General features: G+C 41.4%; 1 protein-coding gene across 1 annotated transcript in view; it reads left to right on the forward strand.

Annotated features, from left to right (window-relative positions):
- The window catches only part of BEND5 (BEN domain containing 5), a 995,828-nt gene that overhangs the window by 807,864 nt on the left and 169,202 nt on the right, over nt 1-18,762 (forward strand). The window contains exon 9 of the mRNA XM_067467888.1: nt 9,673-9,784. Within this exon, the coding sequence (XP_067323989.1) occupies nt 9,673-9,784 (112 nt within the window). The remainder of the gene's footprint in view (nt 1-9,672; nt 9,785-18,762) is intronic.

Here is an 18,762-nt window from a genome sequence, read left to right on the forward strand (position 1 = left end):
AGGCAAAATTTAGACATCTACTCCGGATGTCTAGCTCTCAAATAGCCACTTAACTACTATAGTACCAACTACTGTTTACTAGCATCAGCTAAAGCAGGATCATACGCATTTGAGCAGAGCTAACTACTAGCTTATATTACTTCCCATTGAAAAAGTCCTTAGCAATTCAGGAAAGGAGCACCAGATTTTATTAATGATGCTGGCTTCTAGCATTCTAGATCAGTGGTTCTCAACCTGTGGGTCCCCAGGTGTTTTGGCCTTCAACTTCCAGAAATCCTAAAAGCTGGTAAACTGGCTGGGATTTCTGGGAGTTGTAGGCCAAAACACCTGGAGTCCCCCAGGTTGAGAACCACTGAATAGATGGTCTTTACAATACTTGCCACATAATGGTTGTTTCTTTTGGTCCACTTCTTTAGGTTGCACTGGAACTACTTTGCATTGAATGACTAAGGCACAAGTAAGCATTAGGACCTTGTCAGATGTATGTTTTCCTCTGTTTCTACACATTTAAAAAACAGAATTCTACAGAATTAATGATGTATGATCCATTCCATGGGATGCCCATAGGACTCTGTCTCCTGATCACATGAAAACAGGAGGATTTGAAAAATGGACAGGAATTGACTCTACTTGTCTCCCTGTGTGTAGAAAGACTTTAAAATGGGAATTTTTCCTTGGGATGGGAAGTGTGGATTTTTGTACATTTACATTCTGTTTTATGATGCTTTAGTATGGGCATGCCTGTGGGCTGTCTGTTAATCCCCCTCAGTGCTCCTTCTGTCAACAGAAAAGGACCAGAAAATTATTTTTAAAAAATATTGCTGTGATTTACGATTTTGAACAACCAAAATGTTTTCTTGTAGATAATTTCTTGTTTTGCTTTTGTGCATTTTTTTTAGAAAAAAGTACAACCCCCCCCCCCCCCCCAGTGATGGTGGGAACATTTAGGGGGATGGAATGAGAGGCGATAAAAGGTATCTATGTGGTGAGGAATGAAGTGCATGGTTTAGCAAGGAAAAGGTCAGAGATTATCCTTTGTGGTGGGGTTCAGTGAATTCTCCATCATTTTTCAAGACAGAATTCCATGGAATGCAACAGGAAGAAAATGCCTCCTGCTGCTCCCCCCCCCCCCCATAGGACAAGGTCCTTGGTGGTTTTGCTGTACAAATGGGAGAATTGGACTCTGATTAATGTGCTAGAGCAGTAGTTCTCAACCTGTGGATCCCCAGATGCTTTGGCTTTCAACTCCCTGAAATCCTAACTGCTGGTAAACTGGCTGGTATTTCTGGGAGTTGTAGGCCAACACACCTGGGAATCCACAGGTTGAGAACCACTGTGCTAGAGAGACAACAGAGAAGATGTTAATTCTGCTCTGAAATGTAACCCAGCCTAGAGCTTGCATTAAGGATGTAAAGAACATCCAAAAATGGTCAAGGGGGGGGACATATTTTGAAATTCTGTATCTCTATATGTGAGAAAAAATGAAGTGGAGCTTCCATTCCTAATATGTGAAGAATTGGATTATCAAAACAATAAACCGTTATAGAGTTTTGACTAGAATTATTATTAGTCAGGATATCCCCCTCGATGGACTGTCACCTTGTCGTGGTGAGGGGGCTTGTGCGTTCCGATGAACCTGTAGGCACAACAACTGGAGTCGTGCACTCCCAGGAGTGGCCGTGGGGGAGGTTCCAGACCAAGCACAGTCCAAAGACCCAAAGACCTCAATGGCGGAGCAGGCGGAGGATAACATGGTACATGTTACAACGGCTGCAAAGGCGGAAGAAGGCTGCAACAGACTGAGAAGCCACGGTCATTGTGTTAAACTACATCACCAGTGGAACCTCACTCTGTGAAGTCTGTGTGTTGATCAGTTGTGCACTGACCTCCACACATTAAAAAAACCCCACGCACAGGCGTCTTCCAAGAAAAAAAAAACAAACCAACCAAAACCCCATGGCGATCAGCGAGTGGCGACGGGGGCAGGACTGTGAAATCTGGAAGCCCCTAGTCACAGACTGGCACATGGGCAGTGGGTACGGACTCAGTTGTTCTACCTCAAGGTCCGAGGCAGTTGAGTAGTTCGGCAGCTGTATCCGCGACTGAGCAGCCCTTTTGAGGACCCACTCTGCTCACCCCACATGGGGAGGGGGCTAGAAAAGGTGCCCTAAACATAGTCTGCCTCACTTACCCCTGACTGGACTGCCGCGTCCAGTGGGGTCACCACCCTGCGGCCAAAAAAGGAAAATGAACTTCGGTACGTGGAACGTACGGACTCTGATGGACAACAGTGGCAGTGAACGCCCCGAACGCAGAACTGCCATCATTGCAAGGGAGCTGGGACGCTTCAACATCGACATAGCAGCCCTTCAGGAGACCCGGAGAGCAGGAGAGGGACAGCTGAAGGAAGAAAAAGGAGGCTACACCTTCTTCTGGAAGGGACTGCCCGAAGAAGACAAAAGACTGCACGGAGTTGGCTTTGCTATCAGGAATGATCTGGTGAAACATCTGACCGAAGCACCCACTGGCATCAACGAACATCTCTCAACCCTCCGAATCGATCTTGCCAAAAACCAATGGGCAACCATCATAAGTGCCTATGCACCAACACTAGATGCTGACGAAGACATCAAGGAGAAATTCTACTGTCAGCTGGACACCATCCTATCGGGGATACCTAAGGAGGACAAAATCATCCTCCTGGGGGACTTTAATGCAAGAGTCGGGCGAGACTTCGACCTGTGGCCAGGGACCATAGGAAAAGACGGGGTTGGAAACAGCAACTCAAATGGCATCCTGCTTCTCACCAAATGTGCGGAGCACAACCTTGTCATCACCAACACCAGAAAAACAAGTTCAAGACATCATGGAAGCACCCCCGGTCAAAGCATTGGCACCTCTTAGACTATGTAATAACACGCGCCAGAGACCGCCGTGACGTGCTCCTCACAAGAGCCATGACAGGTGCTGACGACTGCTGGACTGACCACAGGCTAATTCGATCCTCGATGGCTATCAAGATCGCTCCCAAGCGCAGACTCCAAGGAAGGAAGGCAAGGCGCAAAATGAACACCCAAGCCCTTCAGGAGCCCTCCAGACGAGCCCATCTCCAAACAGCACTCAAGGACCATCTACCCACAGTACACCCCGAAAATGTCGAGGAACATTGGAACAAACTGAAGACCTCCATCATTCAAGCCTGCGAAGAAACTATTGGATACCAAGCCAAGAAACATCAAGACTGGTTTGATGAAAATGACATCGAGATCCAACAGCTAATTGACAAGAAAAGGAAAGCCTTCCAAGCATGGCAGAGAGACATCAACTGTGCTGCTAAGAAAAAGATCTATGCCAGTGCAAAAGCTGAGGTCCAAAGAAGGACAAGAGAGCTCAAGAACATCTGGTGGACAAAGAAGGCCAAAGAAATCCAACACCTGGCAGATACCCATAATGCTCAGGGATTTTTCAAAGCCACAAAGGTCATCTACGGACCAAGAAACCATGGCATACAGCCTCTACACTCATCAGATGGAACCAAACTCCTGAAGGACCAAAACTCAATTGCACTACGTTGGAAAGAACACTACCAAAGCCTCCTGAACCGCAGCTCCAATGTGGCCGAAGAGGTCCTCTCACAAATCCCACAACAACAAACCAGGGATGAGCTTGCAGCACTGCCCAGTTTGGAAGAAGTCAGCAATGCCATCAGCCAACAGAAGAATAACAAAGCCAGTGGACCAGATGGGATCCCTGCTCAAATCTTTAAAGAGGGAGGACCTGAGCTGACACACCAACTCCACCAGCTCATAGAAAAAGTATGGGTGACCGAGAAAATCCCAGCAGATTTCAAGGACGCCACCATCATCACCCTCTTCAAAAAAGGGGAAAGAACAGACTGCAGAAACTATCGAGGTATCTCCCTTCTAACCTCCGCTGGGAAAATCCTCGCAAGAATCCTTGCAAACCGCCTTCTGCCCCTCTCAGAAGACACCCTCCCAGAATCTCAGAATGGCTTCCGCCCCTCCAGAGGAACAGTGGACATGATCTTCACTGCACGACAGCTCCAAGAAAAATGCAGGGAACAAAACCAACCTCTGTACATGGCATTCATCGACCTTGCAAAGGCATTCGACATAGTGAATCGTAGCGCTCTCTGGACCATCCTCCACAAAATCGGGTGCCCTAACAAATTTGTGAACATCCTGCGGCTCCTCCATGATGACATGATGGCAACAGTCTTGGACAGCAGTGGCTCCCAAAGTGACCCATTTAAAGTGGAATCTGGTGTCAAACAGGGATGTGTTATTGCCCCAACTCTATTCTCCATCTTCATCGCTATGATACTTCACCTTGTTGACGGGAGGCTTCCCACCGGAGTGGAACTCATCTATCGGACAGATGGCAAGCTATTCAACCTCAGCAGACGGAAAGCCAAAACCAAGGTTACAACAACAGCTGTTATAGAACTCCAGTATGCTGATGACAATGTCGTCTGTGCGCATTCAGAAGAAGATCTACAAGCCACTCTAAACACCTTCGCAGAAGCATATGAAAAGCTCGGCCTGTCAGTGAACATTGAGAAAACCAAGGTGCTGTTCCAGCAGTCACCAGCCCATCCCTCTCCAATGCCAGTAATACAGCTTAATGGCGTAACATTAGAAAATGTGGACCATTTCTGCTACCTTGGCAGCCACCTCTCCACCAAAGTCAACATCGACGCTGAAATACAACACCGCCTGAGTTCTGCAAGTGCAGCATTTTCCAGAATGAAGCAGAGAGTGTTTGAGGACCGGGACATCCGTAGGGAGACCAAGGTGCTTGTCTATAAAGCTATTGTCCTCCCAAACCTGCTCTATGCCTGTGAGACGTGGACTGTCTACAGACGTCACATGCAGCTCCTGGAACGTTTCCATCAGCGCTGCCTCTGGAAAATCCTGCAAATCTCCTGGGAAGACAAGCGGACAAACGTCAGTGTGCTGGAAGAAGCAAAGACCACCAGCATTGAAGCGATGGTCCTCCAACATCAACTCCGCTGGGCCGGCCACGTTGTCCGGATGCCTGACCACCGTCTCCCAAAGCAGTTGCTCTACTCTGAACTTAAGAATGGAAAACGGAATGTTGGTGGACAGGAAAAGAGATTTAAAGATGGGCTCAAAGCCAACCTTAAAAACTCTGGCATAGACACTGAGAACTGGGAAGCCCTGGCCCTTGAGCGCTCCAGCTGGAGGACAGTTGTGACCAGCAGTGCTGCAGAATTTGAGGAGGCACGAGTGGAGGGTGAAAGAGAGAAACGTGCCAGGAAGAAGGAGCGTCAAGCCAACCCCGACCGGGACCGCCTTCCACCTGGAAACCAATGCCCTCACTGCGGAAGAAGATGCAGAGCAAGAATAGGGCTCCACAGCCACATACGGACCCACAAGGAAATCCATAATGGAAGACCATCTTACTCGTCCAACGAGGGATCGCCTAAGTAAGTAAGTCAGGATATCCACACTGTGTTAGAGACAGCATGCCACTTGCTGGAGATTGGAAGATGGAAAGTGCTGTAAACTCATGTTCTGCTGTGGCTTTCCCCATTAAGCATCTGATTGGTCACTTCATACCTATAACTCTGAATTAGGCAGGATTTCTGTCTGATCCAGCATGGTGCTTCTTCTGTTAATGAACAAATGAAAAGATAGTGAATGGAGGGAAAATGTTTAGATGGATTATGAGAAAAGAATAGCATATACACCACCACAAGTATTTAGAGTTATATAACTTTGCAAGAATGCCCCCTTCATTTGCATCATCAGGATATATTATCTTATTTATTTATTTATTTATTTATTTATCATATCAGGAGCGAACCAAAACAGTTGTACTGCATTAAAAACAAACAAACAAAACACAAAGTTTGCAGACTTGGTGTTCTATTAAATGTCCTTTGACCAGTAGCTGGCCACTTGGAGTGTCTCTGGTGTTGCTAGAAGGTCCTCCATTGTGCATGTGGCCAGGCTCAGGTGGCATTGTAATGGGTGGCCTGTGGTTTGCTCTTCTCCACACTCGCATGTCGTGGATTCCACTTTGTAGCCCCATTTCTTAAGGTTGGCTCTGCACCTTGTGGTGCCAGAGTGCAGTTTGTTCAGTGCCTTCCAAGTCAACCAGTTTTCTGTGTGCCCAGGAGGGAATCTCTCATTTGGTACCAGTCATTGACTGAGGTTCTGCCACTTTTGGACTCTTCCTTGCTGAGGTGTTCCAGCGAGTGTCTCTGTAGATCATATTATCTAATGAAGACATGGATTTGAGCAATGCACTGATCTGCCAGGGAAATTGGGACAAACTAGATACAGGAGAACGATGAGCTTCTTGTTACTATCTCTCAGGTGCAAATGCTAAATCTGTAGATGACAGGAGGGAGACTAAAGAGATATTAGAACATGGTTCCCAATAGTTCAGTTAAGCCCTGATTAAAATCCCAAAGGCCCTTGACAATTTAAATTTTCAGGAACTCCAATAAAATAAGTACTACTAGTTATATCTTAAATATGTTTTGATTTTACACACCACAAGTTGCCTGACTCTGAAGAGTTTCGGGTAGGATTCTTGTCTTCAAGTGGAATTGCAACAAATTTTGCACTGTCTCCATTCCAACATGGAAAATGGGAGGACACGTATGGTGTTTTTCTCTCCTTGCCTATTTCATTTTCAAATCCAAATCTTTACCACAACTGCCACTTGTGGATTTCCACCAGCAACCTTTGTGTGAGGTATTATCTGCACATTCAACCAGTGCTAATTCAATGGACCAGCTTTTCTTCACAAAACAACTGAGAAATGTGCAGAGTTATTTCTCTAAAAAAAAAAAATCATGGGCATGAAAAAAGATTTCTTTAACTCCTTTAGCTCATTCTTCTCCATCCCTCTCGCCTTCTGGGAATAGGGATATAAGAGACTCTGAAGGCATATAGTAGGTACATGAAACAAAAGACAAGGGAATCAAAGGAAGAAAAGTCAGAGGTCCCAGTGATCCCCCCCCCCCCCTTTGAATAGACTGAACACTCTTAAAAGGAAAGGCAAGACTGCAAGGAAAATATGTAAACTAAAAATAATGCACATCTTCAGGCACAGTATTAGATCTTCTCTGACAATAGCAGGTAGCCAAAAGCTCTTTTAGGGAAAAATTATATCCAGAGGATGCCACCAAGAACTGCTTCTCACAAGATATTTTGCACCTGAGTACAAAATATACATGCAGCATATAAGAGAGCATCCTTGTTACAAATATAACTTTTATAATCAGAACATTTGGGAGGGGGGGGGGGAATATAACACTACCTCAAAGTGTTTCTCTGCAACTACTGGATGCCTTTCACATCTGAGGTCCTGCATGAACTTTTCAAACTTATAATCAAGTCCAAAATATATTGGAAAACAGCAATCCTAATAAACTCATGAGTCAATATTAGGCGGATCCAGACAGGCCTTTATCCTAGGCGAATCCACGTTTTAAAAATGTGGATCTTCCTGGGGGTCTGTTCACACACAGTGTGGGTGGGTGTCCAGATGCTCTTGTGGGACTGACTGGCCTATGAGAACATCTGGAGGCCCTGCCCCCACCCCCGAAGCCCCCAGACCCCTTTGAAAAGTAAAATAAACTTAGTTGCGGTGCGTAGAAATGACGCAGCACAAAGGGGAGGGGGATATTTCCCCCCCCCCCCGCTCTCCTGGTACATCTTTTCTGCATGCCAGGAGAGCTTCTCTGATTGTGTACTGGAGGCTAGGTAAGTTTTATTTACTTTTCGAAGGGGTTTGGGGGAGGGGGTGAGTAACCCCACAGTTTTCTGGACTAATTTAGTCTGGAAAATTGTGGGAATGGTGTCTGGATTGGGTTTTCCTGGTTTGTAGCAAATTAATTTGGGACTGTCCAGAACATTGTCTGGTCAGCCCCTTCTTTATTGTGGGAGTTACCGCAATAAAGATGCTATCTGGATGGGCCCATTGTCATGGAGTAGATTTACCCTTTCTACTGTCAGTCTTCTCCCATTTCCTTTCCAGACCTTGTCCTTTATCCTCTAAAATCTAAAGTAATGTTCTATTTTATATAAATAGAAGTCAGTCTATTTGACAGGTGTGCTATGACGCAACTTCAGATTATGAGATAGGGTTGCACTATCCAGAATGCACTGCCATCCTTACCTTGAATGCCCTGAAGAGTTTTATGCTGGAGTCTAAATAAACATGGTGACTGCATTTGGTGCTACAGCCACTTAATAAAGGTTCTACTCCTGTCTACATACCAGTTCCTGTCCCAGCATCTAACACTAAAATCTTTATGGAAATAATTTCCATTAGGTTCAGTCTTACTCTAATCTAAAGTATTTGATTATAAGAATGAAGCAAAGATAAATATGCAGATAAATGTAGAGTTAACTATTGTGCAAAATATTTCAGTTCAGAAACCACATCTTAATTGATCTGTCAGTTATAAACTAATTTCCCTTTTTAGCACTATTCTCTACTACACACCCTGTACCTTTATAAATTGGAGATTATGTATGAGTAACCATAAAGACCTTATCAAATTAGTGTTTTAAAGCTGGGGCTCCTGCTTTCCTGTCATGTGACTCCTTGTAGTTTAAGGATGCTGAGGACTTCTCTGGCTGAGAATTTCAAAGACCCTGCCCTAAACTACAAGCCCCAAAATTCTGCATTCTGCAAGAGGAAAGAGGGAGCACCTGTTTTAAACAGTAAGTATTTATGAGGGCACCTATATACCTTAAAAGGAACTAGATCCCATCTTGGAAGCTAAGCAGGGCCAGCCCCACTTAATAGAATCATAGAATAGTAGAGTTGAAAGATACCACATGGGCCATCTAGTCCAACCCTCCTGCCATGCAGGGAAAGCAAAATCAAAGTACCTTGGACAGAATCTCATCCAGCCTCTGTTTAAAAGCCTCCAAAGAAGGAGTTTGCAGTTCACTCCAAGGCAAAGAGTTTCTCTGCGAAACCGCTCTTATAGTCAGGAAGTTTTTCCTCATGTTACGGTAGAATCTCCTTTCTTGTAATTTGAACCATTGCTCCGAGTTATAGTTTTCAGGGCAGCAGAAACAGTGCTTGAATGGGAAAACTGCCAATGAATGTCAGTTGATGTAGGTTATATTTCAAATATGTTTGAATAATAAGAGGTAATAGGCACCCTTGGGCAAATGACACTGTCTCGGCCAAACATGAAGGCCATGATACAGTAAATCTCCTTCAAGAAAATGCTATAAAGTTGCCATAAATTAGAGTCAACTTGATGGCACATTAACAATAATACCAAATAAACATTAACATAATGGAAGTTGTTTGCTTCACCAGAAATGTTGAAACAGAATGGCAAGTATGGGTCTTTATTGTTTAGGTTTATATTTGGAGGAAATGGCCATCTACCTGCTGTGGTTCCAGGAATATCTGGAATCAAGATTCTGGATAATATGTTGCTTTCTAAGGAGCACCTATTGAGAGAAACATTGCCTGACCTTCCCTTGAAATATTCAGTATGGTTTAATCCAAGGAACATAGAAATGCATAGAAAGTAAATATGAATGAGTTTATTTGGAGCAAAGTCACATGGAGTGGGAAACATAAATTTTAATCACCACACACTGCAGAATTTCTTGACTGTATGGCCTATGTTTGTTTTCCCAGGTGTTCCTTAATGGGCTATGATTTAAACCGACATTGGGTGGATCCTTCTCCTTGGGCACATCCTACTCTGCATGGTGTCAAACAGCTCATTGTTGCAATGTATAACAACCCGGTGAGTAGATAACCTTACAATGAAACAGTGATTCAGTATGAGTCCAAAGTTGTTCTTTTATCCTTTGACATCTTTTCTGATGATTCAAGAAGGTGGTCAAATCTTGTGGCAGTGATTTTTATTTTAAAAACAAAGCAAAATTATTGCTATCACATATTTTCACTAATGCTGTTCTTCCTCCATTCCACATTGCTGAAACTATAATCTGGAACTACTTAGGCAGTTTCATGTTGCATAGTAGAGGTGTGCAAAATGACCAAAATCCAATTAGTAATTCATTTTGGAGATTTGGATGGTCCCCTCTTCAATTTGTAAAGATTCATAGGGGTCCCATTCTGATTCATAATCCAAATCTCCAAAGCTTTGTAATTGCTTCATTGAGATTTATTCCATTAGTGGCAATGGGGAAAATTTGAGGCTCGTTTTTCCATCATTTTATGGCTATCAGGATGAAACTTGGTGCACTTGTAGGCAACATTTACAACTTTAAGCCTGCCAAGTTTCAGAATGTTTCATTCATCCACTGATGTAGTGTATTTTTTAAAAAGTTTTTTGAAATAATTAAAATAAACTCTTGAATTTCTGTACATTGAAACAATATAAACAGGGCACCAAGCCTGCATGGTTCCAGAAAGACTATTTCATCTATAATTAATCACATGTGAGTAGATGGCCATCTGCTGGGAGGGCTTGGATGTTTTCCCCCTGCCTGTTGAGTAGAGTTGGAATGGATAGTCTTTTGAGGACCCTTTAAACTTCCTGCGTTCTATGATTCTACAAGCAATGTCAGGATGGCCATCTGTCAGGAAGGTTTTCATAGGGTCTTCCTTTTAGGCAGAAAGGGGTTGGAATGGATGACCTTTACATTCTCTTCCAAATCTATGAGTCCAAGAAGAAGAAGAAGAAGAAGAAGAAGAGGAGGAGGAGGAGGAGGAGGAGGAGGAAACAGATAGATAATAATTTAATAGTAATTTCTTTATCCTGCTTGGCGGAATGGGGTGGGACTAGATGGCCACTGGAATCCCTTCCAACTGTATGAGTATAATAATAATAATAATAATAATAATAATAATAATAATAATAAACCTCAAAAAGCACTTGAAAAGCATTAATTTGGACAGAACATCAATCCACATGCTGCAGAAGGTATCACTTCTCGGAACTGTGCACATTCTATGAAAATACCTCTAATATCCCAAGCCCTAAGGAAGAGCCCAATATTCAGAGATGAATCCCAGACACTTGGACCTAATGTGCCTGTGTGTGTTGTGTTGTAATGTACATGTAAAAAATGCATAATAATATAATAGTAATTTCATCTTCATGCTTATCAGAATGGGGTGGGACTGGATGGCCTTTGGGGTCTCTTCCAATTGTATGAGTCTAATAATAATAAGTAGAATAATCTTTCTAACGTGGTTTAAGTTTTAACAATACAGATCTCAAGCACATGTCTTTTGCTTTGCAGCCCTCTCCTTCCCTCCCACCCCAGGATATTTTGTCACATTATAAAAAACGCTCAGAGTCAACTAATCTTTCTGATTTTTTTCCAAACTTTCAGAAGGACTGTTTAATTTTGGATAGATTTGGAGGCTGGTTTGCTGTTTCGTATTTCAGTGATTCGTTACTCTGAATTGCCTGAATCCTCCGAAATACGAAATGACCTTTGACATTTTACACACCCCTATTAAACACAGATACAAGAAGTATAGCAACACAAGTGCCATATCCTCCTGACATATCTGCCCTTTCTGAAAGATACCTATAATATTTTAGTTGCCAGAGGGAAAAAAATAATTCTAATAGACATAGCCTTTAACATACTTTTTCAAACAAGTTTACATTGTAATTCAATGTTGAATCAGTGCCGTGGCCATGTGAAATTCACAGCAGAAGAGAAAATAACATTTGCAAATGTTACATAAACAGAGAAAAGGCACACACAGATATCCTTGGCGAGAGAAGCCAGGGTGTTTGAAGGTGCAAGTTGCTGCTAATCAGAGGAGATGGATTAGGGAGAGGAGAGGAGTAGAAGACAGACAATTATTGAATTTGTGACATCAAAGTGCAGAAGGATTATTGAGTATGTGACCTAAGAAAAACCTCTCAACACAGATGGAAGTGGATTTGAAAATATAAAATAAGTTACAGACTGTTGGTAAGGAGTGTAACGGGATTTTATAGAGGATTCTACTTGAGTAAAAATTCTTGATGCTCTAACTCACATGACAGATCCTTTTTAAGGGAATGATAGTATATACAAAGACAGCAAGTATAGTGTACTGGTTTGAGCATTGGATTATGACTCTGGCAACTAAGATTTGACTCCCCACACAGCTATGGAAACCCATTGGATGACCTTGGGTGAGTCGCACAGTCTTGGCTCCAGAAAACCTTATGATAGGGTGACCATAAGTTGGAAATGCCTTGAAGTGAATTCAAGCAAGCAATGATGTATTGCTCTGTGTGTTTGTTAAAGAACACGGAAGAAGAACCTTTAAAATTTGTTTGGAGATTCTCTTAGAGTTGTAGTTTGAACAATCATGAGGTAATTTTATTGCTGTTCCATAAACAGAAGGTTTAGTAGTCATTCTTAGGACAGGGAAAGGTTAATTAATTACTTCCACCCTTATCTGAAGTGCAAGAAAGCATTTCAATCTAACTAGAGTATTAGATCTGACAAGTAACAATGCAACAGGGTGCAAATTAATAATTCACAAGGCAGTCCTGTATATGGCAACTTGAAAGCAGCCATTTTGCTCAGGTCTAATGATATTGTAGTAAGCATGCTTTGTAAACACCACTGAATTTCTTTCAAATAGGTAGTAATTTTCTGTATTACACAGATGAGAAAATCTGTTATTTCCAGAATCTCTCTAGTACTAACTGGGCAAATCACACTTCACAGGAAAGTGAAGGAAACACCCTTCAAAGAAATTTACCCAAGAAAACCCTACAATAGAGTCACTGCAAAATGGAAATGACTTGAAGACATACAGTAGCAAAATATTGTAGGGTAGGTAGAAAACTATGTGCATACTTAAGTTAAGACTAGCGGTCTCATCAATTGGGCTGCCAGAATCACCACACATTGTGGTGAATCTGGCAGTGCCCATCGGGGGCTATGAGGAACCTGTTGCCCCATGCCCCACATCATCTGACTTACTTGTGGCCCCATCCCAGGGGGAGAAATGCCAGCCACCTGGCTTCCCATCAGTCGGTAACACCATCAAGAGCTGCTGTGATTTTGTGATGTGTTTTTATATGCTTTTATTGTTTTAACCTGGATTGTTTTAATACTAATGTTGTTTAATACTGTTTTAATTTATTTATTTACTTCATTTATATCCCTCCTTTCTCACTCTGCATGGGACTCAAGGTGGCTTACAAATATTTGTATATTTGTATATTTTAAGTTGTGGGCTAATAATAATAATAATAATTTCTCAATTGTATTGAAATTGCTGTCTGTTCCAGAGGAAGCCTTTCACTTTTGTGGAGATGTGATATGCCCCAGTTTTGTTTTGCACATTGATACTATACAGCTTCATAAAACCTAAAATGTTGCTGCATTTCCAGTAAGTGTTAAACATTATGACTGCATGGAATCCCTGTTAGCAGTCACAATATCAGTAAATGGATTTTAGGTAGTTAATCAATTAACGAATCTTCATTCCAATTTCTATTAAGGATATTTTAATTGGTTCCCTCCTCATCACAAATACTTTAAAAGACTGTTAATGGAGTAAAAGCTTAAATAACTCGATGCTGCTATGAATAAGGATTAGCTTAATGTCATTTATCCTAAAAACCAGGATAAATTCTTACATATTTTTCTGGTCTGTTGACAGTATTACCCATGATTTTAAAAATTCTAAGTCTGAAACTTTAAAGTCAATTAGTATTTTAAATAATATGAGAAAATAACATCACATGATAAGCAGAAATTTACCATAGATGTGTTCTGAATCCCAACCTTCGCATACAGAAATACCATATCTTTCCACCATCCCAATTTGGGTGAGACAGTTGCAAGTAATCCTCTGTTGTCCCACTTCTTCAGCCGCTTTTAAAATGTCTCATTTTCTCTCTTCTCCTCTCATTCTCCCCAGTTCTGTTGTCAGTGTACTTCAGTTGCTGTAATCTGAATTCAAAGTAGTTCAAACTCAGTTAAAGCAGCAAGAAGTAGAGAAGAAGAAGGGGCATGAGCTTGAATTTTTAGCAGGCTCCAACCAAAGCAAACTGCTGTTGCAACCTCTTGTAGCTTGTGCGTTCTTATCAATGATGTTACTTGCCCAACTGTGTCCTAGTTTCCACCTGTGAAACGTTGGAAAATTGCTTCACATTTTTCTCATGGCATAGGCTAAAATCCGAGTTTGATATATGCAGTAGGATTCCTGATCTGATTGAAAGAAGGGGTGGAAAGGGCTTATTTTCTGGAGAAGCATTATGTTCCGTTGGAAAAACTAATCCTCCAACTTGCATTCAGGTGGCCAGCAGTTTGCAGTCAATCCCTATCTCTCAACAGCCTGGGCTCATTTCAAATGATAACATTGCTTAAATTACCTCCCACTTTTGCTCTCTTTCTGTAATGTGTGTTCACCCCTAAGCAACTCAAACACAGTACTAATGTTCCTCTCAAGAATGCAAAGACCCCACTGTTGCCCAACATATTTTTTTTCCTTTTGTCAGGGCAGCAAATTGTGTCCTTTTCCAAGCTCTCTATTCAGTCTTGAAATGATGTTATTAGCATAGCCATGAATATGAAAATGTGCAGTCGACAAATAAAATATAATAATAGACTTGGCGGGGGTCTTATGTCTAAATTGCTCACTTTAGCTCTCTAAACTATGAATATAAAAGGGGCATCTTTTCATCTAGTCTCTGAAATAGCTGGAAACAATGGTCATCTGTGAAGTACACCTCTCCTTCACTTTCTACTCCATACAGTTTTGTATTTTTCTCCTTTCTACTCAGGAATTAAACAGACCATGTGCTTTTAAAAGAGATCATTCATGTTAGAGAATTCAACACAATTTAGTGAAAACTAAATTGGTATATTTGCTCCACTCTCTGTTGAAATGAATACAGACTGTTAGCAAAGTATATGATGATAACAGCAGTTATTTGTGTCTTATCTGGTATAGGTAAGATATTGTGAGAGGATATGGACACTCTAATTATGGAATGTCGTCCCATTAGAGATCCAATAGTTACTAATGGTGGTGTTATTCTGGTTACAAGTCAAAACATTGCTTTTTAATTAAAGTTTTGAAGGCCCTGGCTAAATAATTTTAATCCTATTTTCAAATGTGTTATGGTTTGCATTCCTATCTTAATTTTTAAAAATTGGTTAAGTGAAGGGTGCTCACCAATGGCTCCTCTTCATCCTGGAAAGAAGTAACTAGTGAAGTGCCCCAGGGTTTGGTCCTGGGCCCATTTTTGTTCAACATCTTTATTAATGATTTGGATGAAGGATTAGAGGTCATGCTTATCAAGTTTGCAGATGACAAGTTTGCTAATACTCCAGAGGACAGGATCAGAATTCAAAATGACCATATCAGATTAGAGAGCCAAAACTAACAAAATGCATTTCAACAAGGACAAATGTAAAATACTACACTTAGGCATAAAAAATGAAATGCAAAGATACAGGATGGGTGATGCCGGGCTCGACAACAGTCCACCTGAGAAAGATCTTGGAATCTTCGTGAACAACACAAGTTGAACATCAGCTAACAGTGTGATACAGCAGCTAATAAAGTAAATGGGATTATGGGCTGCATTAAAAGGAGTATAGTGTCCAGATTGAGGGAAGTCATGGTGCATTTGTATTCAGCTTTAGTTAGACCTCACCTGGAACTCTGTGTTCAATTCTGGGCATCACCTTTCAAAAGATATATTGACAAGCTGGAAGGTGTCCAGAGGAGAGCAACTAAAATGATCAAAGGTCTGGAGACCATTCCCTATGAGGGATGTCTTAAAGAGCTGGTTATGTTTAGCCTGCAGAAGAGAAGGTTGAAAGGAGACATGATAGCCATGTATAAATATGTGAAAGGGTGCATACTTGTTTTCTGCTGCCCTTGAAACTAGGACTAGGAGCAATGGGTTCAAATGATGGGAAAGGAGATTCCATTTGAACATTAGAAAGAACTTCCTTACTGTATGAGCTGTTTAACAGTGGAACACTCTGCTTTGGAGTGTGATGGAAGCTCCTTCCTTGGAAAATTTTAAACAGAGGCTAGATGGCCATCTGTCAGGGATACTTTTATTGTGCTTTTCCTGCTTGGCAGGGGGTTGGACTAGATGACCCATGTGGTCTCTTCCAACTCTATGATTCTATGATTCTAAGTAGATGTACGTCATGAGATGGGCTTCATGGCAAAAGGGGAGAGGAACTAGCAAATTAGCCCGTATGGTGAGCTCTTAAGTCTCCAGTTTTTCCACAGTGAATACTAGAGGAAAATGTATGGCATTTTCCTCCAAAATTTGAGACTTTCACATCTCTAATTTAAAATATGATGCATGCCCAACCAGATAGGATTGCATTGGTGGAGTGTTACGCCATCGCAGCCACTTTCAAGCTTGATTTTTAGACATCGACCCTTTCTGTTGGAACCAAACGGTAATTCTCCATGCCAACAAATAGTGTGTTATTACAATAGTTTTAAATTATAAAACAATAATTTTTGATGTTGTTTCAATCCTTTGATAAGAGCTCTATTGATCTGACTGCATTTGAGCAGGAGTTCATAGTTTACCAAATATTGTTAAGAGCACTAAGGTTTCATTGCAAGAGGCAGACATATTCCATCTTGAATTTCAAGGAAAATCAAACAAGTTATTTCTCCCTTTGATACCTCTCCTGTGCCTTCAACATTCTAATTATCAAATTCATGAAAAAGAAAATAACTTTTGTGAGAACTTGATGAAGAAAATATTTTAAAGGTCACAGCATTTGATAACACCTTATGAAAGCTTTTAAAGAAACACAACAATTCTTATTCCACAATACCTGTATCTAGAATTGCAATATATTAATGCAATCATATATACATTCAGATCAAAATCAGCCTCTCTGTGCAGCCTAAACCTACAATCTCCAAAAAACAATACAAAATGTAAACTACCGATCATGCCAGATTGTATCCCAAATGCTTGAAGTTCTTAATCTTCTCTTATAGAAATGAAATTTTGCTCCCCTTTCCACTGTGGAAATTCACTAGCCTATGTTCCTTGTTTTAGTCATGTATTCCACGGTTTCCCGTGACTATATTCTTAATTTTCTGTGTGTTTAGGCAAAGGTGGATTACAAAAACAGAGCTGGCCCTTTTACTGGATTTGGGTTGTTTAGATCTGCACAGTTTGATCGATATCATAAAGTCTAGAGATTAGTCAATTTCAAGCATAAAGAGTACATTATCAAGAAAAAGGTAAGGACGTGTGTTACAGGATTCCAACACCTACTGATTCCACACTGTTAATTCTAAGAATTATCCAGCTGAGTCGGTTATTGAGAAACAAGATTAAGTGAAAATAGTAAAGATGAAACAAACTTTTCAGCAGCACTTTGGAGATTATTGGGAAGTGTCATTCAGAATGGATTGGAAGAACAGTAGGGAGAAAAATAACTCTGCTTGACCCATATCATTATAAAAAGACAGATGAAAAACGATAAATCCGTAGTTCAAATGCACCATTGGGGAGGCCTTCTTTCCAGAAAAGGAAATTAAGATAGATGACCAAACAGGATTTTTCATCCCTGATGTCTTCATGTGTTAGTTACCTGCCAATTGGAACAAAATACCTACAGAACAGGATTCCAAAGTAGAAAACAATTCAGTGTGTACTAGATCTGGGTTACTACTCATTCATCTCAAATGAGTAGATGTTCTATATCTTGCTCCTTAGTCCAGAGCATATATTTTCCGCTATTTTGGTGCTAGTCTTATTTGATGTTTATTGTACACACACACAAACACACACACACACACACACACACTAGCTGTGTCCTGCCACACATTGCTTTGGCCTACAGTAAGTCTTTTCAAAGTAGAGATAGATATCTGGACTATTATGAAAGAGAGGTACCTATCTATTCCTTCCCCCTTTTTCTTCCCCTTCCCCTTTCTCTCCTTTCTTCCTTCTCTACCTCTTTCTTTCTTTCTTTCTTTCTTTCTTTCTTTCTTTCTTTCTTTCCTTCTTTCACTCTTTCACTCTTTGATTTCATCCTTCCTTCTCTCTTTCCTTCATTCCCTCCCCCTTTCTCTACTTCTTCCTTTGTCTGCTTTCTTCCCTCTCTGTTTCCCTCCTTCTTTCACTTTTTATTTCCTTTTATCCTTCCTTCCTTCTTTAACCTCTTTCCATCCTTCCCTTTTTCTTGCCTTTCTGCTTTCTCTTCCTCCTTCCTTTGTTCCTCTTTCCTTCCTTCCTTCCTTCCTTCCTTCCTTCCTTCCTTCCTTCTTTCCCTCCCTCCCTTCTTTCCCTCTCTCCTTCTCTTTTTCCTTCCTTCCCCCTTTCCCTCCTTCATTCCTTCCCTTTTCCTCCCTCCTTTCTTCTCTCCTTCCTTTCTGTTGCTGTGGCCGTCTGGTGATCTGGAAAATTAAGTAATGAGAAAGTGTTGGTTTCTAATATATGTAATGCCTTTATGCTTGTGGGCAAACAGTATTTCTTGCTGTTTCTTTGCTAGTGTTGATGTGGAGATGGTCTGGTTTGCCTACTCTGGAACATGCAACGTATCATTGTCCTTCTTTAGGGGTCCCTTTCAAATCTTTGATACTGCATCTGTCATATACATATATGTGCGTGTGTGTGTGAATGGCTGGATGGCCCTTTGTCAGGAGGGCTTTGATTATGTTTTCTTGCCCTGGTGAAGGGAGTTGGACTGGATGGCCTTAAGACAGCATTTCTCAACCTGGGAAGTGAAGACCCGTGGGGGGGGGGGGTCACCAGGGGGTGTCAGAAGGGGGTGTCAGAAG

The sequence above is a fragment of the Anolis sagrei genome, chromosome 4 (assembly GCF_037176765.1).
Source record: "Anolis sagrei isolate rAnoSag1 chromosome 4, rAnoSag1.mat, whole genome shotgun sequence".
Taxonomy (NCBI): domain Eukaryota; kingdom Metazoa; phylum Chordata; class Lepidosauria; order Squamata; family Dactyloidae; genus Anolis; species Anolis sagrei.